The sequence below is a fragment of the Oryctolagus cuniculus genome, chromosome 2, assembly GCF_964237555.1.
Source record: "Oryctolagus cuniculus chromosome 2, mOryCun1.1, whole genome shotgun sequence".
Lineage (NCBI taxonomy): Eukaryota > Metazoa > Chordata > Mammalia > Lagomorpha > Leporidae > Oryctolagus > Oryctolagus cuniculus.
Window position 1 is genome coordinate 133,901,134 of NC_091433.1, and position 19,445 is coordinate 133,920,578.

The 19,445-nt window shown below is 49.6% G+C and overlaps 1 protein-coding gene across 2 annotated transcripts in view; it reads right to left on the reverse strand.

The window, feature by feature from the left end:
* Positions 1 to 17,891, reverse strand: part of ARHGAP25 (Rho GTPase activating protein 25) — a 94,758-nt gene extending 76,867 nt beyond the window's left edge. Inside the window, exon 1 of one of the 2 annotated variants that reach the window (XM_008254309.4) lies at positions 17,450 to 17,891. In XM_008254309.4, coding sequence (XP_008252531.1) covers positions 17,450 to 17,510 — 61 coding nt within the window. In that variant the 5' untranslated portion in view covers positions 17,511 to 17,891. Of the gene's footprint in view, positions 1 to 17,167; positions 17,186 to 17,449 lie in introns of those variants that run through there. The other variant, XM_070069026.1, reaches the window with a different exon arrangement.
* Positions 17,892 to 19,445: the final 1,554 nt, after the last annotated feature.

Genomic DNA, 19,445 nt, shown 5'->3' on the forward strand with positions numbered 1-19,445 from the left:
TTTATATTGCTGCAGAACAATTGCACCCACTTGATGTTCCACAGTTTGCAAAGCCAATTTCATAAACCTTAGCAAATGTTGCTTATTTATGTCATACCCGAGTTTGACTCCCTTAGAGACGGCATGGGGTGGATTCTTTTGCTGCCTGCCTCGTAAGATACATGGGCCAAGTGACATCATTGAAATCCTTGCTACAACACCGTAAGTGCGATCCCAAAAATGTTCTTGAATGAGGCCCAAAAGTGAATCCTCTACTCCACAGGCTCTTATTACTTTAAAGTGAATGAAATGGCTGCCTTCAACCAGCACAGCAAATGCACCCCAACCCTGGCTGGGTGTGCTGCCACCTGGTGGCCACAGTTTGCTTCAACTCACACATCAATGAGGGGGATGCAGTCCTGTGGCTAGACTGGGCAAGAAAAGACTTTGAACTAGGGAACCCATGTTGTGATTCCTACCAGCCTAATCTTTTCCTCCACTTCTGTCTACACACAACACTCAGAAAATACCTTGGGCTGGGGCTGGGGAGCTGGGCAGGGCAGAATATGGGCGATGTCTACCTGTATTGTACCTGGGCTACTTCTTACAGGATTGCTTGAGGAATTGAGGGGACTTTCACCTCTGTGGCATGACAACCTCCTTTGAGAAGCCACATGCGCACATGCAATTTTCATACAATTTGGGGTGGGGCTGGGGCTTCTTGAAGCCAGTCCACAGACACAGAGGGAAAGATAACACAGAATTGATAAAAGATGCTAACCAGGCATGACTGTGAGTCACTCTGACATGGGAACAGAAAGGGAACAAGTTAGGGCAGGCCTGAGAAGGGGAGAGGGAAAGCTACTGCTATCTGGGGGCAGCCAGCACCCCCGGAACCTCCAAAATGCGCCACATGCCCCTGTGGCTCTCTGACCAGCTTACTCGTGCTGTGTGCCCTCCGCCTGGCCTTTTCACCCTTCCTGTGAGCTCCCAGTTTTACACAATTCCCAGCCCTCCCCAATCCCCCGGGAAACCAGCGATTAGGCTAGCCCCGCCAGCGCACCGAGGGAGGGAGCTGATCCTACACCCTCCCTGGGTTCTGAGCGAGGATGAGCACCCTTTAGTCCCTTCTGGGACGGAGGGAGACCCTGCAGGCAGAGCAGCGGTGAGTTAGAGCTGCATACCATTGCTGCAGTCTGCAGTGTCACTGCGAACAGAGGCCTTGCGGGAGACTCCACAGGCTCTTTGCACTTAGCACAGGCGAAACACATGTCAGCTGGGCTTGCTGGCCGAAGAGTGATGGTACACCCTCTGTTCCAAGCCCCTCCTCCCGACCGCCACACACGTGTGCACACACACACACACACATGCACAATAACTTTCACCTCTGGTTTTGGCTACAACCTACGGTGGTGTTGTTTACCTGTGGGCTGTTGTGCAGCTATACACTGAACTTACTGCTATAAGGTCCACTGTTGAAGGAAAAACTCTAAACTGGAAACCACTAAAAGAAAAAGAACTCAATTCCAAACACTGTGGGGCTCCCTGCTCCCAGCCCCCTCCCGGCCTGTTGCTGTCACTGCTGCGGCCCTGTCTCAGTGGCACTTCAGCAGCAGACCCCAAACTTCGCTGCATTCCGGACCCCGGGGCACGTCAAGAAGCCTGAACACCTAGACCGCACTCCTGGCCACTTGCATCAGCGTCCCCAGAGCGCAGCCAGCTAGGAGCATTTTTTAAATCTCCCCAGAGCAGCCAAATCTGAGTGCCAGGGAGTTAGAGGAAGCGGGGAGAACGTTCAGCACCAGAGCCTGCTGCTGCCTGTCCGCGACTCCCTCGAGCCCTGGTGTGGCGCTTGTAGGCACAGAGGACATACAGGGAGCAAAGGGAAAGCCACGAAGACTGAGGGCTGGGGACAGGCATTTGGTGCAGCGATTCTGCTGCCCCTGGGGACCCCTGCATCCCGCATCAGAGGACCTGGGTATGAGTCTGGCTCTGCTTCCAATTCTAGCTTCCTGCTGATGCACATCCTGGGCGCCAGCAGATGATGACTCAAGTACTTGGGTTCTTGTTACCCTTGTGGGAGTCTTGGATGGAGTCCCTGGCTCCTGGCTTCAGCGTGGCCTAGCTCTGGCTGTTGAGAGCATTTCGGGTGTGAACCAGAGAATGGAGCATCTCTCGCTCTCACTCTATTCCTCTACCTTTCAGATAAAAATAAATAATTTTTTTTAAACACTGAAGGCTTGGAAATAATTAGGAGGCTCACAGTATAATGTAGCTTGACATGGAGGTAAGAGAAGAGGGTGGAATTGAGACGCATGTAGGAGGTGGAATTAATAGGACCGATGGTGCCCTGGTCGGGGTGGGAAGAGGCTCTGAGATGAAGGACTGGCTAAAAGATGAGCCCAGTTCCTGGGACACAAGGTGCAGGAACACCAGGGGCAGCTACATAATTCAGAACCCAGCGCAAAATGAAAATGTAGAGCTGTTTGCACAGAAATGTTTAAAAATTTCAAGATGCTGACAACAGCACGTTAAACCCAGCCGAGGGCCCTTCAGAGTGTGGGAGTGGACAATTGGAGGGCATGCACGGGGAGATGACTAGATGTGGACAGCCACTGACCGATGGCCTCTGTCTTCAGGTAGGACCCACAGACATGAGGGCTGGAGTCACTGTGGAAGATTTTCCTACTGATCAGTGAACGTCCTGTAGGCTACAGAAGTCTTTGTTCCTATGGCCTAGAAGCACTAACTGGCTGTTGGGGTATCGAGGGCATCGGAAACTCTGATGACAAGTGTTTGGTGGAAGAGGCTATGGCATGGGCCCATCCAGGTGGAAAAGGTAATACCATTGCAGGCAAATGTTACAATGCCAGTACATCAGAGCTCAGTGTGGGGACTAGGGATGAGCTTTCAGGGATTTGGGTGCTTGTCAAATATTTGCAGAGGCTGAAGGTGCTCTAAGCCCCTGGAGTACCTCCCGCAGACGTCAGACCCGAGTTTCTCGGGAAGTGCGCCCCTCTGAGGATACCACTGGGCAAACTCCACAGGTAAGGCCTCATCCCCATGGCAGCTGCCCCTGCTGTCCTGGCTAGGATACTGGAGAGTGGATCTGGAAGCCACCTGGGCCCTGATCTTACTCACAGAAGCGGCAGCAGCAGCAGCCACAAAGGAGCCACTGGAAGACGGCCCCCTTCACTGCCACTTTCTACGTTGTGTCCAGATGAGCGCAGTTGGCACCAGGTAATCTAGATCTCAAGTCCTGGCAGCGGGGGAGTCAGAGAAGTGTTTCTTTTGTGCAGTTTTTCAACCTCTCCACGCTGAGGGAGGGTAGAACGAAGTTCAAGTGAAATCGCCCAGACTAACAACCACAGTCTGTTCTGTCATCCACAACAGTCGAGCAGGACGAGTACTCTCTCAGTGTGTGGTTGCTGATACAGTCTGCCTGCTGCTTTGAGGCTGCTTTGACTTGGAGGCCTTTAGATGGTGTCCTTCCAAGCTGCAGATCCACGTGGAGGTGCCTCTCTCGCCTACTCACCTTCTCTACGATTTCCCTTCCTCCTTTCCTTGTTCTGCCCTTGTCTGCCTCCATATAGTGATGTCTCTCTCTCTCTCTTCCTCTCTCTCTCTCTCTCTCTTCCTTTTTTTCCTCTCTCTCTCCTCTTCCTTCTTTCCTTCCTTCCTACCCTCTCCTTTGTGCACTAGTGTCCTATTTACACCAATGGCCAGACTATGAAACCGAAGTGTCACTTTAGTATTTGTGTCTCCTGAGTACACTTGCTCTTCCCAGGCTCACCAGCAAATGCGAACTGAAATTTTCTCCTAGGGACGGGTGCTGTGGCATAGCAGGTAAAGCCTCTGCCTGTAACACACACATCCTATATGGGCAGCAGTTCAAGTCCCAGCTACTCCACTTTGAATTCAGCTCCATATAAATAGTCTAGGAGAAGCAGCAGCAGATGACCCAGGTGCTTGGGCCCCTGCCACCCACATGGGAGACCTGGAAGAAGTCCTGGCTCCTGGCTTCAGATTGGCTCAGCTCCGGCCATTGTGGCCATCTGGGGAGTGAACTGGTGAATGGACAATCTCTCCCTCTGTCTCTCTCTCTATATATATCTCTGATTTTCAAATACGTAGATAGATAGATGGATGGATAGATGGATAAAAGAAATTTCCTCCTAGAGGAAAAACAACTAGATTTAATTGTTCCTTTTCCCTGTAGACCTCAACGTGAAAGGTTTCTGGCTGCCTGAGTTGGGCGCTCCCTGGATGGTACAGAAGGGAACCCGTGTCCCGTGAGAGATAAGAGGGCCAGGGGAGGCCCGTGAACAAGCCTGCCCTGACCGCCCCGACTCTGAGTGTCCCACAGAGGCGTTCTCCATCTCGCTCCCATCTCAGCTGCCAGGAAGCCTCTGATTAGAGGATCCAGAAGCATCCCCGTGACCTTGCCCAGCGGTGCACGCCCTCAGGGGTAGATAAACGCTCAGTTACTCACGTGCTGCTCCAAATGAGCGTCAGAAACCAAAAGTCTTACTAAGTCCCAGTTACGTCTCTGGATCAAACCATTGCGCAATCACTAATAAGGACAAACAAACAAACAAACAGAAAAAAAAATAGCGAAACACGCTTTTGTCTGATTTGAACTTACTGAACTGCGCTGGGGTAAAGGAAAGTTAGAAGGCCACTCGTGGGCCAGACCCCAGATACTACACAAAAATCCCCTTGATACCTACTCTGTGCAAGGCATTGTTCTTGTTCTTAAACGACAGGACGATCTAAAAACAACTACATAAAGCCCTGTCTGCGAGGAGCTTAGGGTCTAGGGCCCAAACATTTAACTGAATGAGATCACTTCTGGTGTGAACAGTCTTAGGAAGAAAAGAAAGTAAACAATGGAATAAAGAGAGACTGGAGGGCCCAGCACTGTGGCGTAGTGGACTAAGCCTCTGCCTTCGGTGCCAGCAGCACTGGTTCGAGTCCTATCTGTTCTTTTTCCATCGGCATCCCTGCTGATGGCCTGAGAAAGCAGCAGAAGATGACCCAAGTACTTGGGTCCCTGCTCCCACATGGGAGACCTATAGGAGGCTCCTGGCTCCTGGCTTCAGATCAGCCCAGCTCTGCCATTGTGGCCACTTGGGGAGTGAACCAGCAGATGGGAGATTTCTCGCTCTTGCTCTCTCCCTCTGTCTGCAATTCTCACTCTCAAATAAATAAATAAAAATTTTTAAAAAAGAAAAAAAAAAAGACAGAGATTGAAGTATGGGGTAGTTATAGTATACACCACGGTCAGGAAGGACCTCTTTGGAGAGGGACTAGTGTTGAGTAAGACTGAGAGAAGCGGCGCAAGGCCAGGGTAGGACCTGGGAAAGGACATTTTAAGCGCAGGTGGGCTCTGAGGCAGCCCCAGGACCAAGGGTTGGGGGAACCAGAATGCCAGTGGAAGAAGAGCACAGGGCTGGGCTGGGACAGGGGCCTGACCCACAGGCAGGGGTCCTGGTCTGGAATTTTTGAGTCTACTGTTTTTAAGGAAGAAATGATGTCGTTTGATTTCTACTTGGAAAAGATGTCGACTCTGGCCATGCTGCAGAAACATCCAGCGCAGGACATGGTGGGCGTGAAGACAAGTTACACGAGAGCGGGCAAGAAGAGGTGAGGTTGCAGCGTCAGAGAACACGCAGACAATGATCAGGTTAGAGGCGTCCATCTGTGATGACGTCAGGTTCCGGATGTGGGGGCAGAGGGCTGAAGACAAACAGAAGACGATGCTAGGGTCTCCAGCTTAGTGAACGGCGATTCTATCACTGAGGTCAGGTGAACTGGGTGCTGTGGGCTGGAGATCAGGATAATCCAGAATTCTGTGGTGGCTACACTGGGAGAAAGAAGACCGCGAGGCATCGAAGTGGAGGTGCCGCACTGTCTGGGACCCAGAAGAGAGGCCGGTGCACGCAATAAAAGTGCGGCTTAAATTTTTTTTTTCATTTCTATATATTTATTTTCATTTTTACTTGAAAGGGAGACAGAAAGAGATCGTCCACCCACTGGTCCACTCACCAAATGCCTTCAAGAGCCAGGGTTGGATTAGACTGAAGCCCAGAGCCAGGAGCTCCATCCAGGCCTCCCACCTGGTGGCAGGGACCCAAACATCTGAGCTATCGCCTGTTGCCTCCCAGGGTGCACATTAGCAGGAAGCCAGATTGGAAGTGGAGAAGTCGGGACTCAAACCAGGCACTGTGATACAGAATGCAGTCTCCCAGAAAGTGATGTAACTGACACACCAAATGCCTGTCCCAGGAGTGGAAGGTAAAGCCACAGGAAAGGCTGAGATGACCCAGGTGGTGACACTGGATGAAGGAAAGGGAAGACAGCTGGCCATGCATTTAAAGTGAATCCAGGTCAGTGCAGTGCGCCGGCCGCAGCGTGCTGGCCGTGGCGGCCATTGGAGGGTGAACCAACGGCAAAGGAAGGCCTTTCTCTCTGTCTCTCTCTCTCACTGTCCACTCTGCCTGTCAAAAATAAATAAATAAATAAATAAATAAATAAATAAATAAAGTGAATCCAGGAGGCTCAGAGGTCTGATTTTTCTCCAGCAGTTTTGGCTTCTGAAGTACAGGCCCTGAGCAGGTAGGTTGTTGGATTTAAACAGCCAGGAGTTTCAGGGTGGTTATGATGAAGAAAGAGGGCCAGCAGGTTATTCAGCAGTGGACTTCAGTTAGGAATCTATGGTAACGGGACACAACAGGGTGACTGAAGTGCAATGGTGGGGGGACCAATGGAACGGTGGCTCGTGGAGCTGATGTCAGAATCGCTGAGGCGGGTGGTGAGCTGGGCGCCCGGACGTGGCGGTTACAGGGTGGGAAGTCTGTAAGTGCAATCTCGGGGGTGGAATGCAGGGGAGGATATGGTTTTCTTATGACTGTGAGTGGCTGAGCTGCCTGGAGGAAGTGTTACAGAACAACTACAAAGCAGGAGGAATCACTGCCCCCATTTTTCAGAGGAGAAAACTGAGACACCAAGATGGGAAAGTGATTTGCACAAAATCAAAGAGGTGACGACAGGGCCGTCTCCAAAGTCCTCGCCGTCCAGCACGCCCGCTTTTCACACTCCGCTCTGGCTTCTTAGCCACGATGCTTTCTTTTTTCCTTTCCGGAAACACTTTTTACCTGGAACCTTACTTTTTATCAGCGAAGACAGAAAGGTGACTGCACTGTCAGTCGATTTTATTGTCATGCTGGGTATGGCAGGCAGAAGAGTGAGATATGGTGACAATCTGGTGTTGGCCTGAGAACTGCTTACACATAGAATCTTCTAGAGAGAAACAGACCAAGTCCTCCAGTGGAAATGCACCTGCGTTGTCTGCGGTGCTCTCTGCTGGCTCTCACCCAGCACAGCAGTCATGATTGGGGATGGAGTTGTTGTGGAAGGAGAGCTTAGACTTTGCCCAGAGCTTGCCCCTCACAGCTCTTTATGGGCTGTGACCCAAGCGGGACAGAGGAGACTAGTGTTACAGAACACACCTTGTGCCAGCTATTTAAATGTCACAATCCCAATTTTCTGGAGTCTTGTTTCCCTCACTGTCTCTTTAGGGGGTTATCAGAATTGAATCCGTTTTATCTTCTTACAGCCTGAGTCTAGACCAGCAAAAGTGTCCACTCAGCACGTGTCAATGAGCAAAGACAGATGAACAAAGTAGTACAGTTCCAAGGAAGAAGGAGAAATTGATCACACTTGGACAATACTGGAAGACTTCCTGAGAGTGGTGGCCATAGTAATGGGAGAGAGGAAGAGTTTGGGAAAAAAAGTCTATTGAATTGAATAGGAAACTTAGAGCGCAGCACGTGTGATTCTGGGAAGAAGTATCCTGCAGTATACTGACAGGTGTGGCGCCCAACCCTTCCAAGGAAAGTGTGAGCAAGAAGATTTCATAAAATCAGAGGGAGGAAACTAGCCTGTCAGCTTCATAGAGGCTGAGAATAGGGAAATGAACTTGGAAGGACTTTGGACAGTAGGAACTAAAAAGGAAGAACAAAATTCTCATTTTAAAGATGTTTTGCTGGGGCAGCATTGGAGATGGTGAAGCCGCCACCTGCAACACTGGCACCCCCTTGTTGCAGCGCCAGTTCAAGTCCTGGCTGCTCCACTGCCAGTCAAGCTCCCTGCTAACGTGCCTGGGAAGGCAGCGAGTGATGGCTCGAGTGCTTGTGCTCCTGCCACCCACGTGGGAGACCCAGATGGAATTCCTGGCTCCTGCTTTCAGCCTAGGCCAGCCTGGACTCTTGGGTCCATTTGGGGAGTAAACAGGTGGATAGAAGACAGCATTCTCTCGCTCTCACTCACCCTCTGTCTCTGTCTCTCCCCCTTTCTATCTGTCACTGTGCCTTTCAAAAAATAAACAAATAAATCTTTTTTAAAAAGATTTTATTTTAAAAAAGATTTTATTTTATTTTAAATTCAGAGTTACACAGGGAGAGAAGGAGAGGCAGGGAGAGAGAGAGAGAGAGAGAGAGAGAGAGAGAGGTCTTCCAACTGCTGGTTCACTCCCCAATCGACTGCAACGGCCAGAGCTGCGCTGATCCAAAGCCAGGAGCCAGGAGCCCCCTCCAGGTCTCCCAACGTGGGTGCAGAGGCCCAAGGACTTGGGCCATCTTCTACTGCTTTCCCAAGCCATGGCAGAGAGCTGGATTGGAAGTGGAGCAGCTAGAACTTATGGAATGCCAGCACTGTAGGTAGCGGCTTTACCTGCTACACCACAGCGCCAGCCCCAAATAAATCTTTTTTATAAAGACTCTTCCAATAACTCAATTTTACACTGAATTATATAACCTCACAAGAAATTCAATTCAAGGAATATATGGAGAGTGTATCACAATTACGGCATTTGTTTTCTCAAAACACCTGCTTTTCTCAGGCCTGCAGAGCTGATTCTAAGATGACTCTCTGGGTTGTCGCACTGAGATTCCCATAATCCAGGAGCCTCCCAAGGCCCAGGCAAATTGGGACAGCTGGTCACCCTGGGTGGGAGTGAGAGCATGGAATGCTCGCAGGATAGAAGATGGGTGTCAAATGGAAGATAAAGCAGATGGCTCTCTCCAGACAGGGCCCAGAGGGACTGGGCTGAGAGGACTGGAGGGGACAACTAAGTGTCTATTGTCATATAGCTCTGGGTTCTTTGCTCAGTAAATGCCTCACTCATTAGCAATGTGGGTTTCTGAGTTTTAAATGACCAGGTACATGGAATAAAACTCTCAATGACAGTGACAGAGAAAGAATGTGCTCGTGAGAACCACTGGGTAGAAAGAGCAAAAGTGAAGGGGAGAGAGCTGGGAGCCTTCCAATTGCATCTGAACACCAGTAGTAGGCCAGCTGCAGGACCTGTACAGCCCGTGGGAAAACCACTCAGCCACCACTGTGAGCCCCAGTGCGCGGTCATAGGCAAGTCCACGCTGCACCCCATCGGGCCCACACAGAACAGTCATCGACCTCGCTGGAGTGGCCAGAGGAAGCCAGGACAGGGGGAGACGGTGAGCAGGTCTGGGGAAGGACCTTTCAAGCAGTGCACAAGCCAGAGGCACTGTCCCCCTACGTGAAGTAAAGATTGGCGGAACCGCGCCGTCTCATCAGCATGGAGCAGAGACGTCTCTACAGCAGGTGGTCTGCAGGAAACATAGCAGAAGCTACTGTGCTCCTTACTGGTAAGTCATGACTCCAGCATTTTACTGTTTGGGAAAGAACTGGCAAGAGCGAGCAAACAAAATAAAACCAGGAGAAGGAAATAAGACCAGCTGTGCCCATGCGGTTGATAAAAATCCACATGATCACAGAGAGACTGAACACAGCAGCCTCTGGAGATATAAAGAACAAGAAACATGGCCCGCCCGGGCTGACACCCAGCAAGACAGAGCATCAGCAGACGTTGGAAAGACCACGTGTCCCAAGCCAAGAAAGAAGGTGTAAAATGGACCGAGACAACTGCTGGCTGTAGCCTTTACTAATGACATGATCAAAGGAGTGGAGCCACCTCGCAGAAATGCCCATGCTGGGGATGACAATGACCATGACACCTCCGGAACACTCACTGTGTGCCAGCTATTATGCTAAAGGATTCTCATAGATCACCTGCGCTGAACCTCCTAACAACCGTGCCAGCAGGCATGATGGCAGCTGTGGATCCTGAGGGCCAAGGTCACAGAGCGGCGATCAGGGATAGTCCTGTTCCAACGCAGACCCTCTGACTCCATACTCGGCTTTCTGACACTACGCTGCAGCTGGCGCCACCCAATGCAGTTATTTTAGATTTTGTCAGAAAACTCTTTGTGTCAACTTTTTAAAAATGAGTTTAAAATGTTAAAAATGATTCTGCATCAGACTCACACGCTGTACGCTTCCTCTTTCATTTTGAAACTCCCGACCCAGGAGGAAGCACACGAATGGCTCAGCAGCCACAAGTCAGGGTTCGGGTAAGAGAGGGTTGGCAGCTCCTTCTAGAATGAAGACCTGGGTGGGAGCACTTAGGGGGTGGGTGGGGAGAATGGGGAGGGAAGGAGAGAGTCAGTCCCAGGTCTGGTGACAGACATCTCGCAGCGCATGGAGAAACACGTGCTGGCCACAAAGCTGAGACACTCCTTCTCCACCAAGGAGGAGGCATGCTGTGGGGCTGCTCTCAACATGAGAGGCACAGCATGGGGAACGTCCCTACAGCACAGAGCGAGCCAGTGTCTCATGAATGAACGGATGAGTGGCTGAGCGGATGGATGAGAGGAAATGACTCACCTGGACCACAGTGTGTGCAGCTCCTGGGAGCAGATATGAGTGGCCATAGAATTGCGTTCTCATTTATGAACTAAAAGAATGGATCCTCAGCATTTTAATGATATTTGAATCTTCTTAGAACTATTGCAATGGGGGTGAATATTTGGTGCAGAGGTTAAGTCATCACCTGGGACACGTGCATCCCGTAGCAGGGTGCCTGGGTTTCAGATCTGGCTCCACTTCTGATTCTAGCTTCCTGCCAGTGCACATCCTGGGAGGCAGCAGGTGATGGCTCAAGCAGTTTGGTCCCTGCCACCCAAGTGGGAGATCTGGATTGAGTTCCTGGCTCTTGGCTTTAGCCTGGCCCAGCACTGGCTGGTCAAGCACTTGGGGAGTGAACCAGTAGAGTGGAGATTTCTCTCTCTCTCTCTTCTCTCTCTCTGCCTCTACTTCTCAAAAAAATAAACAAAACTTTTTAAAAAAATTGCATTGCTCAGTTGCAACCAAGCATTGTGACATCTCCCCGGGGTTCTCTTTTGCTATATGGCATATTCTTATACTCTCTTTTTTAAAGGGAAGAATGAATGAGGTTTTTCAGGTTCAAATAGAAAGTCATATGCTAGGAATATACAAATTCTTATCAAAGACAAGCGATGTAAGTATGCTAACCAGATGAGTGGAATCATCGTGATTGAGCTTGAGAGTGAGCTCAGCTTCCTGGCAGCCAAAGCGAAGAGGCAAACACAGTAAGTTGCCCTACTGTCTTGTCACAAAGGAGGAAGCACAGCAGGCCCTCAAGGAAGACCCAATTGCTTCTGAGCACTGAGTTCTCAGGGACTTCTCGTGTGGCGTTATCCCTGGAATCACTGGCATTTCCCATCCCTCGCTCTCCTGTTTCCAACATCATTAGGAGTACATTGCACTGGCAGTAAAGGTAAAACTGAAGGCGCAGCGTGAAAGCATAACTCCGCGAGCCCTACTCTGTGGGGCCCCAAGACAACGTCATCCACGCCTGATATCAAGTTGGAAATGAGGTTGCCTATAAAGAAAGGAAGCAGATGTTTGCCAAGCGCTTACCACCTGCATGCAACACCTTCTTCCTGTCTGTGTTCGGTTTCCTAACCTTATTTGTACAAGTCGAGCAACGTGCCCTGGATTTACTGCCCTTAGCAGTGGGGTCCCAAGCCCACGTCCTCTTTTCTCTACCACATGTCCTCCGCCCCCGTGCCTGCCTGCCCTCCCACCGCCGTGGGAAAGAACCAATGAACAATGCAGCCCCTGGACAGGCTTCTCTTGCTGCCACTCTTTTCAGGCAATTTCTGGTTATTCTCTCCCACGAAGGCCTGGAGTGCTGGAGTCACATATTTTATTAAGAACACATCATTTTGTTCCAAACTCAAATGAGCAGTTGGGGCCAGAAGGATGAGTCAGATCATGCGAGTTCAGGGGCGCTCCTGGCTCTCCCGCCATTGGAAGCAGGTGGTCTCAGAGCTGTAAAAGTCTCTGTTTCAATGGCATGAGAGGGGATAATTATATTCCCTCTGCAGGGACTGGCAGGCGTGCACGCCCCGCCCCCGGACAGTGGAGACTACGCAAGGATGGCAGGTCTGGGACCCGCTGCGGAACGTACACAACTCTGTCTTGAAGGAGAATGGCTATGACAGGCACCCCCGTGCGGCTCCCACACGTTCTCATCAGGGGGCTCCCCCTCCCCGTCTTGGACCTGTTTCTTTGCACCTGCGCCTGCCTGCCTGTCAGCTCTGCCAGCAGGGGAGAGCACCGGCATCTCTCCGTGTGGCCGCCAGATCTGTGGGTCAGATCCTTTTTTTTTTTTTTTTTTTTTTTTGTAAAATTATTTTTAGGTTTTTCAAAACGGCTTTCAAAGATAAACTGGTAATGAGTGAAGCACAAAACCGGGAACGTCATCTCTTTTCTTTCTTTGTAACTTTCGTGTCTCAGTTCCCCCGGGGACTCTACAAGATTTGCTTGCCGCCGTCCTCTGCGATGGGCTGTCCCGTGTGCTTTCCCTGGCTCTCCTCAAGTGCTATTTGGTCTCCACTGCTGTGGCCACCGCTGGGCTTTGCTTCACTCCGCACACGCTGTCAGCCCTTGTGTCTCAATCCCTGTAATTAGTCAGCCCTGGGAACTCTCTCTTGCGAGGCTGAGGTTCTTTACTTTCAGGTTGCCTTGGATGAGAAGGAACCGTCGTCGTCCGCTTTCTCCTCTGTCAGTCCCAGGAACTTTCCAACACCTCCATGGTGGGCGCGCCTTGCTCCAAGGACCACACTCCAGCTGGGCAGAGTCTTCCCTGAGTTCTCTCATTGGATGTGTGTGAAGGGTGAGATGGAGACACAGCACCACCACGAACGCATAGTGCGTGGCTATGTCTATCCACATCAGGGCCATGGGACAGCTGGATCTAAACCTGTTTTTAGAGACACAAGCACCTAGTGCTTGCCTCCGCCCATCCCAGGGCACTTGGCACCCTTTCTAGCACAGTGCACAGAGTATAAGTCAGCCGGTTCTAATACTGCAGCGGGCATTTTGTACATGAGTGGGGATAAAGCCAGGTCTGTCTTTCCTTTACCACTCATTCTGCTCCTGCTGCTGGAGGAGCCATGCACCTGCGGGAGGGAGGGAACTTGATAACGACACAGAGACAGACATTTGTATGTTAGCAAGGAATCATGGTATAAGCTCAGCATGCGTACAGGTGTGATCCTGGAAGGAGCACCTGCTGGTGTCACTGTTCTCAGCCTAAGGAAGGCAAGTGCCTATCCTTGACTCTGCCTGCGTGTGCTGGCTCCTTTATCCGTCAGGAACTGGGAGCCAATCAGGGAGCACAAGGCTTTGGCCACAGCAAATACACTGCCCTTGCTCCAGAACTCAGGCTGGTCAGGATTAGCAAGTGGAGAGTTTGGCAGTGAATTGTAGAGACAGCTGAACATCAAACAAGCATAGGCGACCTCACTATGGGCTGTGTGGTTTCGAGATTCCCAACCTGGGGCGCCAGCATTTCAGTGTTCAGAAATGCTAAAGAAGGCTGGCCTGGTCACTGTGGAGCCATGTAGCTCCTTCAGGATAACCTTGTGTCTGGACTAAGACCCAGAGGGCTGGCACAGAGCAGATGTGGCTACGGGCTTGTTAGGAACTTTGCATTCAGATGAGGGCTTTGGAGCTGCCTGCTAGATCTCCAAAGAACCTGTGCCTTCTGTGTATCTATATATCTGTATAAAACCATATTTTCAAATCTGATTTCTTTTCACAAGAATAGTAACCTACATAAAGCTTTACGGTTTTATAAATTGGCCTACTTATGAAAGTGTCAAGTAACACATGTTTACATTCCTTTTACTTTGATTTTCCAAACAGCAGAACTAGATCCCATATCAGACAAATAATTAATAGGTTAGTATCCAATGGAAATAAAGAGGGGCAGTTTTCTCCACTAATGGCATTATTAACTATACTATTTAGAGACTACAATGAATGAATTTTAGTTTCTCATAAGTTTTTTATTCAATATTAAATTTCAAGGAGAATAACTTGAAAACAACCACTCTTCCCTAATTACTTTCATTATGTCTCTCAGAAACATATACCCATTGAGTCCTCTTATCCTCTAGTTTGGTTTAGTGGAGCTAAGAAAAAAAAACACTGGATATAATATGAGTGGTTCAGTAATCGACCATCAGAATATCCCCAGCTAAGACACAGAGTAGAGAGGGCTTTCCCTGCATGGTGTATGCCCCCTCAGTGCCAGGGTGCCCCTACCTGCCAGGCACAGGTGTGCCAGGCCCTTGAGAGCCAAGCAAGGGAGGACGCTGTGCCCAGAACCTCCCCTCCAGTGACGGGGATGCAGGCGAGAAGCCAGACATATGAAAGAGTGAAATGACTGAGTGGGAGGCTGTCACAGTTCTACCTGCTGGACTGGAATCCAGGATGGCAAAGGGTTAAAGGAAGAAACACACGCTCTGGACTCCCTTGAAAGTCAAGGCCTCTTGCTCCACGTCTCCCTTCTGCCTCCACGCGTGGCTGTCCACCAGGACCAGCAGGACAGATGCCCGATGATGTGCACCACATCCTCTCTTCACTGCCTCAAGAGATGCCAGGCCCAGGTGGTGGTCTTGGGGAAGTCCTGCCCCCCACCCCCTGGGCCCCCCAGGTCTCTGAGGTGGAAGTACAGTGGAGAGTCCCTACCCCACTCTCAATGACTTTCACTTTCACTCAAGCCCTGGCTCAGCACTCGCAGGTCTAGGGGAGGAGCTGACCAGGAAAGAGTAGGGCCCCTTCCTGTGCCACACAGTAGGTCAATATCTTTTATTTCCCCAGCAGGTGCTCTTCCTAAAGTTCTTCCCAAGCTACTGCCTCTCTCTGAAGTCAAACAAGAGGTCTTCAAAGAGTTCACAGAAAATGCATATTATGAATTTTTTATGCATGGATTTCAAATAGCTTTGCACCAAAATTAAATTATACTTTAATTCTGTTTCCTATGAACTTTTCCAAGTGCCCTCCTGTCTTACAAAAGCCTCTTGAACATTGAACTGGAAGGTGAATCCTGGACTATTCTTTGGGTGGCCTTACAAATGTGTTCCCTAAGTGACCATCCGTTCCAGGTCCCAGTGATTCTCCACCAGGAAGACATCTTCCCTCTGTCCCCCACCTCCTGGGAACAATTGGCAATGTCTGGAGGTGTCTGTGGTTATCACAAGTGGTGGTGATAGCGGGGGTGCTGTCATCATCTGGTAGGTAGAGCCCACAGATGCTGCCAAACATCCTGTAATGCAGAGGACACCTCCATACCAAAGAACTAGCCAGCCCCCAAATGTCCTTAATGTCCAAGTTGTGAACCCTGACCTACCCCTCACTACCCACACAAGAGGGCTTGAGGTGAGCTCCTCTGATATATGTTCCTACAGGGGCACTTGGTCACAGGATGCTGGAGAAGAGGCCAGGAGTCCTGTGACTGAGTCAGTGGCTCTCTCCCCTCAGAGGACTCAGCTCATAACCCAAATTCTAGGTTATGTGACACTCACAGAAATGCACTCTACTGCATTCCAGTTCCTCAGGGCAGCTGACTTGCAGATGGCATGGATAATGACAAAGTTTCCTCTGTGTTTCATTGACCTTATTTTTTTTCTTTAAGTAATACTAAATGATGGCATCTACTTGTAGCCAAACATTCACTAAATCAGCAAAGATTTATTGTGTGCCCAGCAGGTCGAGTCACTGGGCTCTGTGCTTGATGGATGGTGAATCTGAGGCTAGTGCAATTAGGCGGCGGCCCCGGCAGCCGGAGTCCTGCACCAGGTGGGGAGGGAGGAGTGGGTGCTTATTAAGGCAGAATCCTATCTCCCTCCAGACATTCTGATTTCCTAAGTGAGGATGGGGCTGAGGAATCTGTAGTTTTAGCCAGAGACTCAAGGCGACTCACTCAGGCCATCCATGGGACCACACTTTAAGAAACGATAGTAGAAATCCTGAAATCCTACCAATCCCAGGTCTAAAATCTACCATGGTAATTTCCTGAGCCCCTGGAAGAATATGATTTAACTATAGAACTTTTATGGCATGGAGTGAGCATTAGACAAGCCCATTTGTTTCGGTGGTAGTCAGGAGAAGAGTCCCTTGTATGTGAGAGAGGTGTGAACGCTCATCTCTGCACCCAGCGTACAGCGAGTACAGATCACTAATCTTCCCTGGTTACCAAATGAATGACTCCCCTGATTACTGTTTTCTTTCAAACCCTCGCTCAAACAGCTGTCATAAGCACTCCTTGTTGGTGACTTCTCAATGGATCTCTCTTTAGTAGCACAGAGATCACCATCAGAGGTCCAAATCTAAACCTTGTTTCAGGCGAAACTCTCCAAAGCTATTAGAAACACCAGAACACTCACTTATGGCTAATATCAAGGACGTCATCTCACTACACAGGTGAGACACATAGAAAACATAGGCGGTCACTTTCAGCCCAATTACTCGACGCCAAATTTCTGTGCTCAATTTAGTAATAGAAGAAATCAACAAAAAGAACCTTATGATAATCATGAAATAGCAGATTAAATTGAATGTATCATCATGCTCACTGGAGGAGAGACATACGGATTAAAGGCCAGAATATCTCAGAAAATGTGCCAACATCTCCTAACATGACTAATTATAAATATATCTCATTTTCAACTCATTCTGCTCCTTTATACTTGTCTTTATCATACTTTCACATGTCTCTGTGTTTCTGTTTTGTCCTTGCTGTGCACTTTTTGCTGTGGATAACCCCACCAATACCCACTGAGCTCACAAAATTGGACCCCATTGACTTTACTCCCAGATCAAGTGCTGCCAAAGACTCCAGTCTTTGTGTTGCTATTGAAACCAGGCAAAATACAAATGAATTTCCAAATAGGATGGAAATGGTGCTTCCATAATCTATAGAGGAAAAACTCACAGTTTTGTGTGTGGTCTGTAGCCTTCAACCATGCACAGTAACCCAGGTCCCACACTCCAAAGAACTCCATGTCCCTGGCACCATCAGATGAAAGAAAAGGCCCTCCAGCACTTTGGAACTTTGAATCTACCTATCAATTCAAATGCAAATCTTCCCCCCTCCAAACTCCAGTCTGCTGATTTGCTGTCAGATGCATTTTTGAGTAGACCCTGCTCCCCGCACAGCCGCATGCAAATGGTGGGTGCTCAAGTATAAGAGGCGACAGAAAGACTGGGACCATACCTATTTTTGCAGCCTCCACCTTCAGGTTGAAATCCCAGTTCCTGGGCAGCTTTAAGGACATCTTGCTCCGGGTTTGGAGGAACAACTTGGGGAGCCGCGCGTCCGTCCTGATCGGCTCCGGTCTCGCCTGTCCGCTCTTCCCCTCTGGTTGTGAATGCTTTCTCCCACTTCGGATTCCTTCACAGCGATCTTAGGTTTGAGGTTGACTTGCCAACGTGCCTCCTCTTCCTCTCAGATGAGAGGTCCATCCATCTGTCGCTCGTAGACGGCACCCAAGGGCCCACTGTCCCGCAGGGCTGGTGCCTGGCTCCTCCGGCTTTCAGTTTTACCAGAAATTTCCCAGTTGACCTCTCTTTGTGCTGCGTCATGGGAAGCAAAGCTCTTGTTCAAAAGAATCTCAGGCCTCACCAAGGCAAGGTCCTGATAAACAACTGCCGCCTCTGGGCTTTTTTTTTTTTTTTAAACTGTCTGCTTCCTTGCATTTGAGGAAGTGGGTGGCTGTTCAGTGTAATGATGCGTTATGAGCACTCTTCGTTGAGAAAATGGTTTTTGGAAACGTTTGTAAAACTAGAGTGAATAGTTTGGGGATTAAAAGAAAACAAGTCCAAGACCCCTACCATATACCTCTACTTTAAGCTCTCCTGCTCCTCCCCGGATGAATCAAAGATCCAAAAATGATCACGAAGATAAGCATAACGCCCCACCCCCACCACCAAATTAACTCCTTTTAAATTCCTGCTGCTCTGGCCGGTGCCTCGGCTCACTAGGCTAATCCTCCGCCTTGCGGCGCCGGCACACCGGGTTCTAGTCCCGGTTGGGGCGCTGGATTCTGTCCCAGTTGCCCCTCTTCCAGGCCAGCTCTCTGCTGTGGCCTGGGAGTGCAGTGGAGGATGGCCCAAGTGCTTGGGCCCTGCACCCCATGGGAGACCAGGAGAAGCACCTGGCTCCTGCCTTCAGATCAGCGCGGTGCGCTGGCCGCAGTGCACCGGCTGCGGCGGCCATTGGAGGGTGAACCAATGGCAAAGGAAGACCTTCCTCTCTGTTTCTCTCTCTCACTGTCCACTCTGCCTGTCAAAAAAAAAAAAAAAAAAATTCCTGCTGCTCTAAGGACACATAGTAAGCACTCCACCTGCCCAGGACAAAGGTTCCCAGTGATCCCAGCTGATGCAGGGAGGCTTTGGATGCCTTTAGCTATAAGTCCACGTTCACTGGCCAGACCCCTTCAAAGGCCAGCATGGTTCTTTCTTTATCATTGTGGACACCATGTGAGCTTCAGCATCCCACGACATGAGTTCAAAACTCAGTTCTTCCACTTTCTAGCTCTGCAACCTTTTAAAAGTGACTCTTACTTACCTATTTATTTGTTTGAAAGGCAAAGAGACAGAGAGATGGCGATCTCTCATCTTCCAGTTCATTCTCCAAATGCCTACAACAGTCAGGCAGAAGCCAGGAGGAGCTGGGAATTCAATCCAGGCCTCCCACATGGTGGCAGGGCCCTCAGTCCTTGCACTGTCACTGAGTGCCGTCCAGGGTACGTATTAGCAGGAAGCTGGACTCAGGAGCTCGGACTTGAATCCAGGCACTCCAGTGTGGGATGTCGGCATCCCACGCAGTGTCTTTACTGTTGCACCAAATGCCTGCTCCTGGCTCTGTAACTTTTTTTTTTTTTTTTTAATCTTTTATTTAATGAATATAGATTTCCAAAGTACGACTCATGTGTTACAATGGCTTCCCCCCCATACCGTCCCTCCCACCCACAACCCTCCCCTTTCCCACTCCCTCTCCCCTTCCATTCACATCAAGATTCATTTTCGATTATCTTAATATACAGAAGATCAGCTTAGTATACCTTAAGTAAGGATTTCAACAGTTTGCTCCCACACAGAAACATAAAGTGAAAAATAATAGATGATTTTTTTTAAATGATGATGAAATCAGATCAGACCTATTGTCATGTTTAATCCCAGTGAGAGTCAAGTTGGGAATTGATAATTTC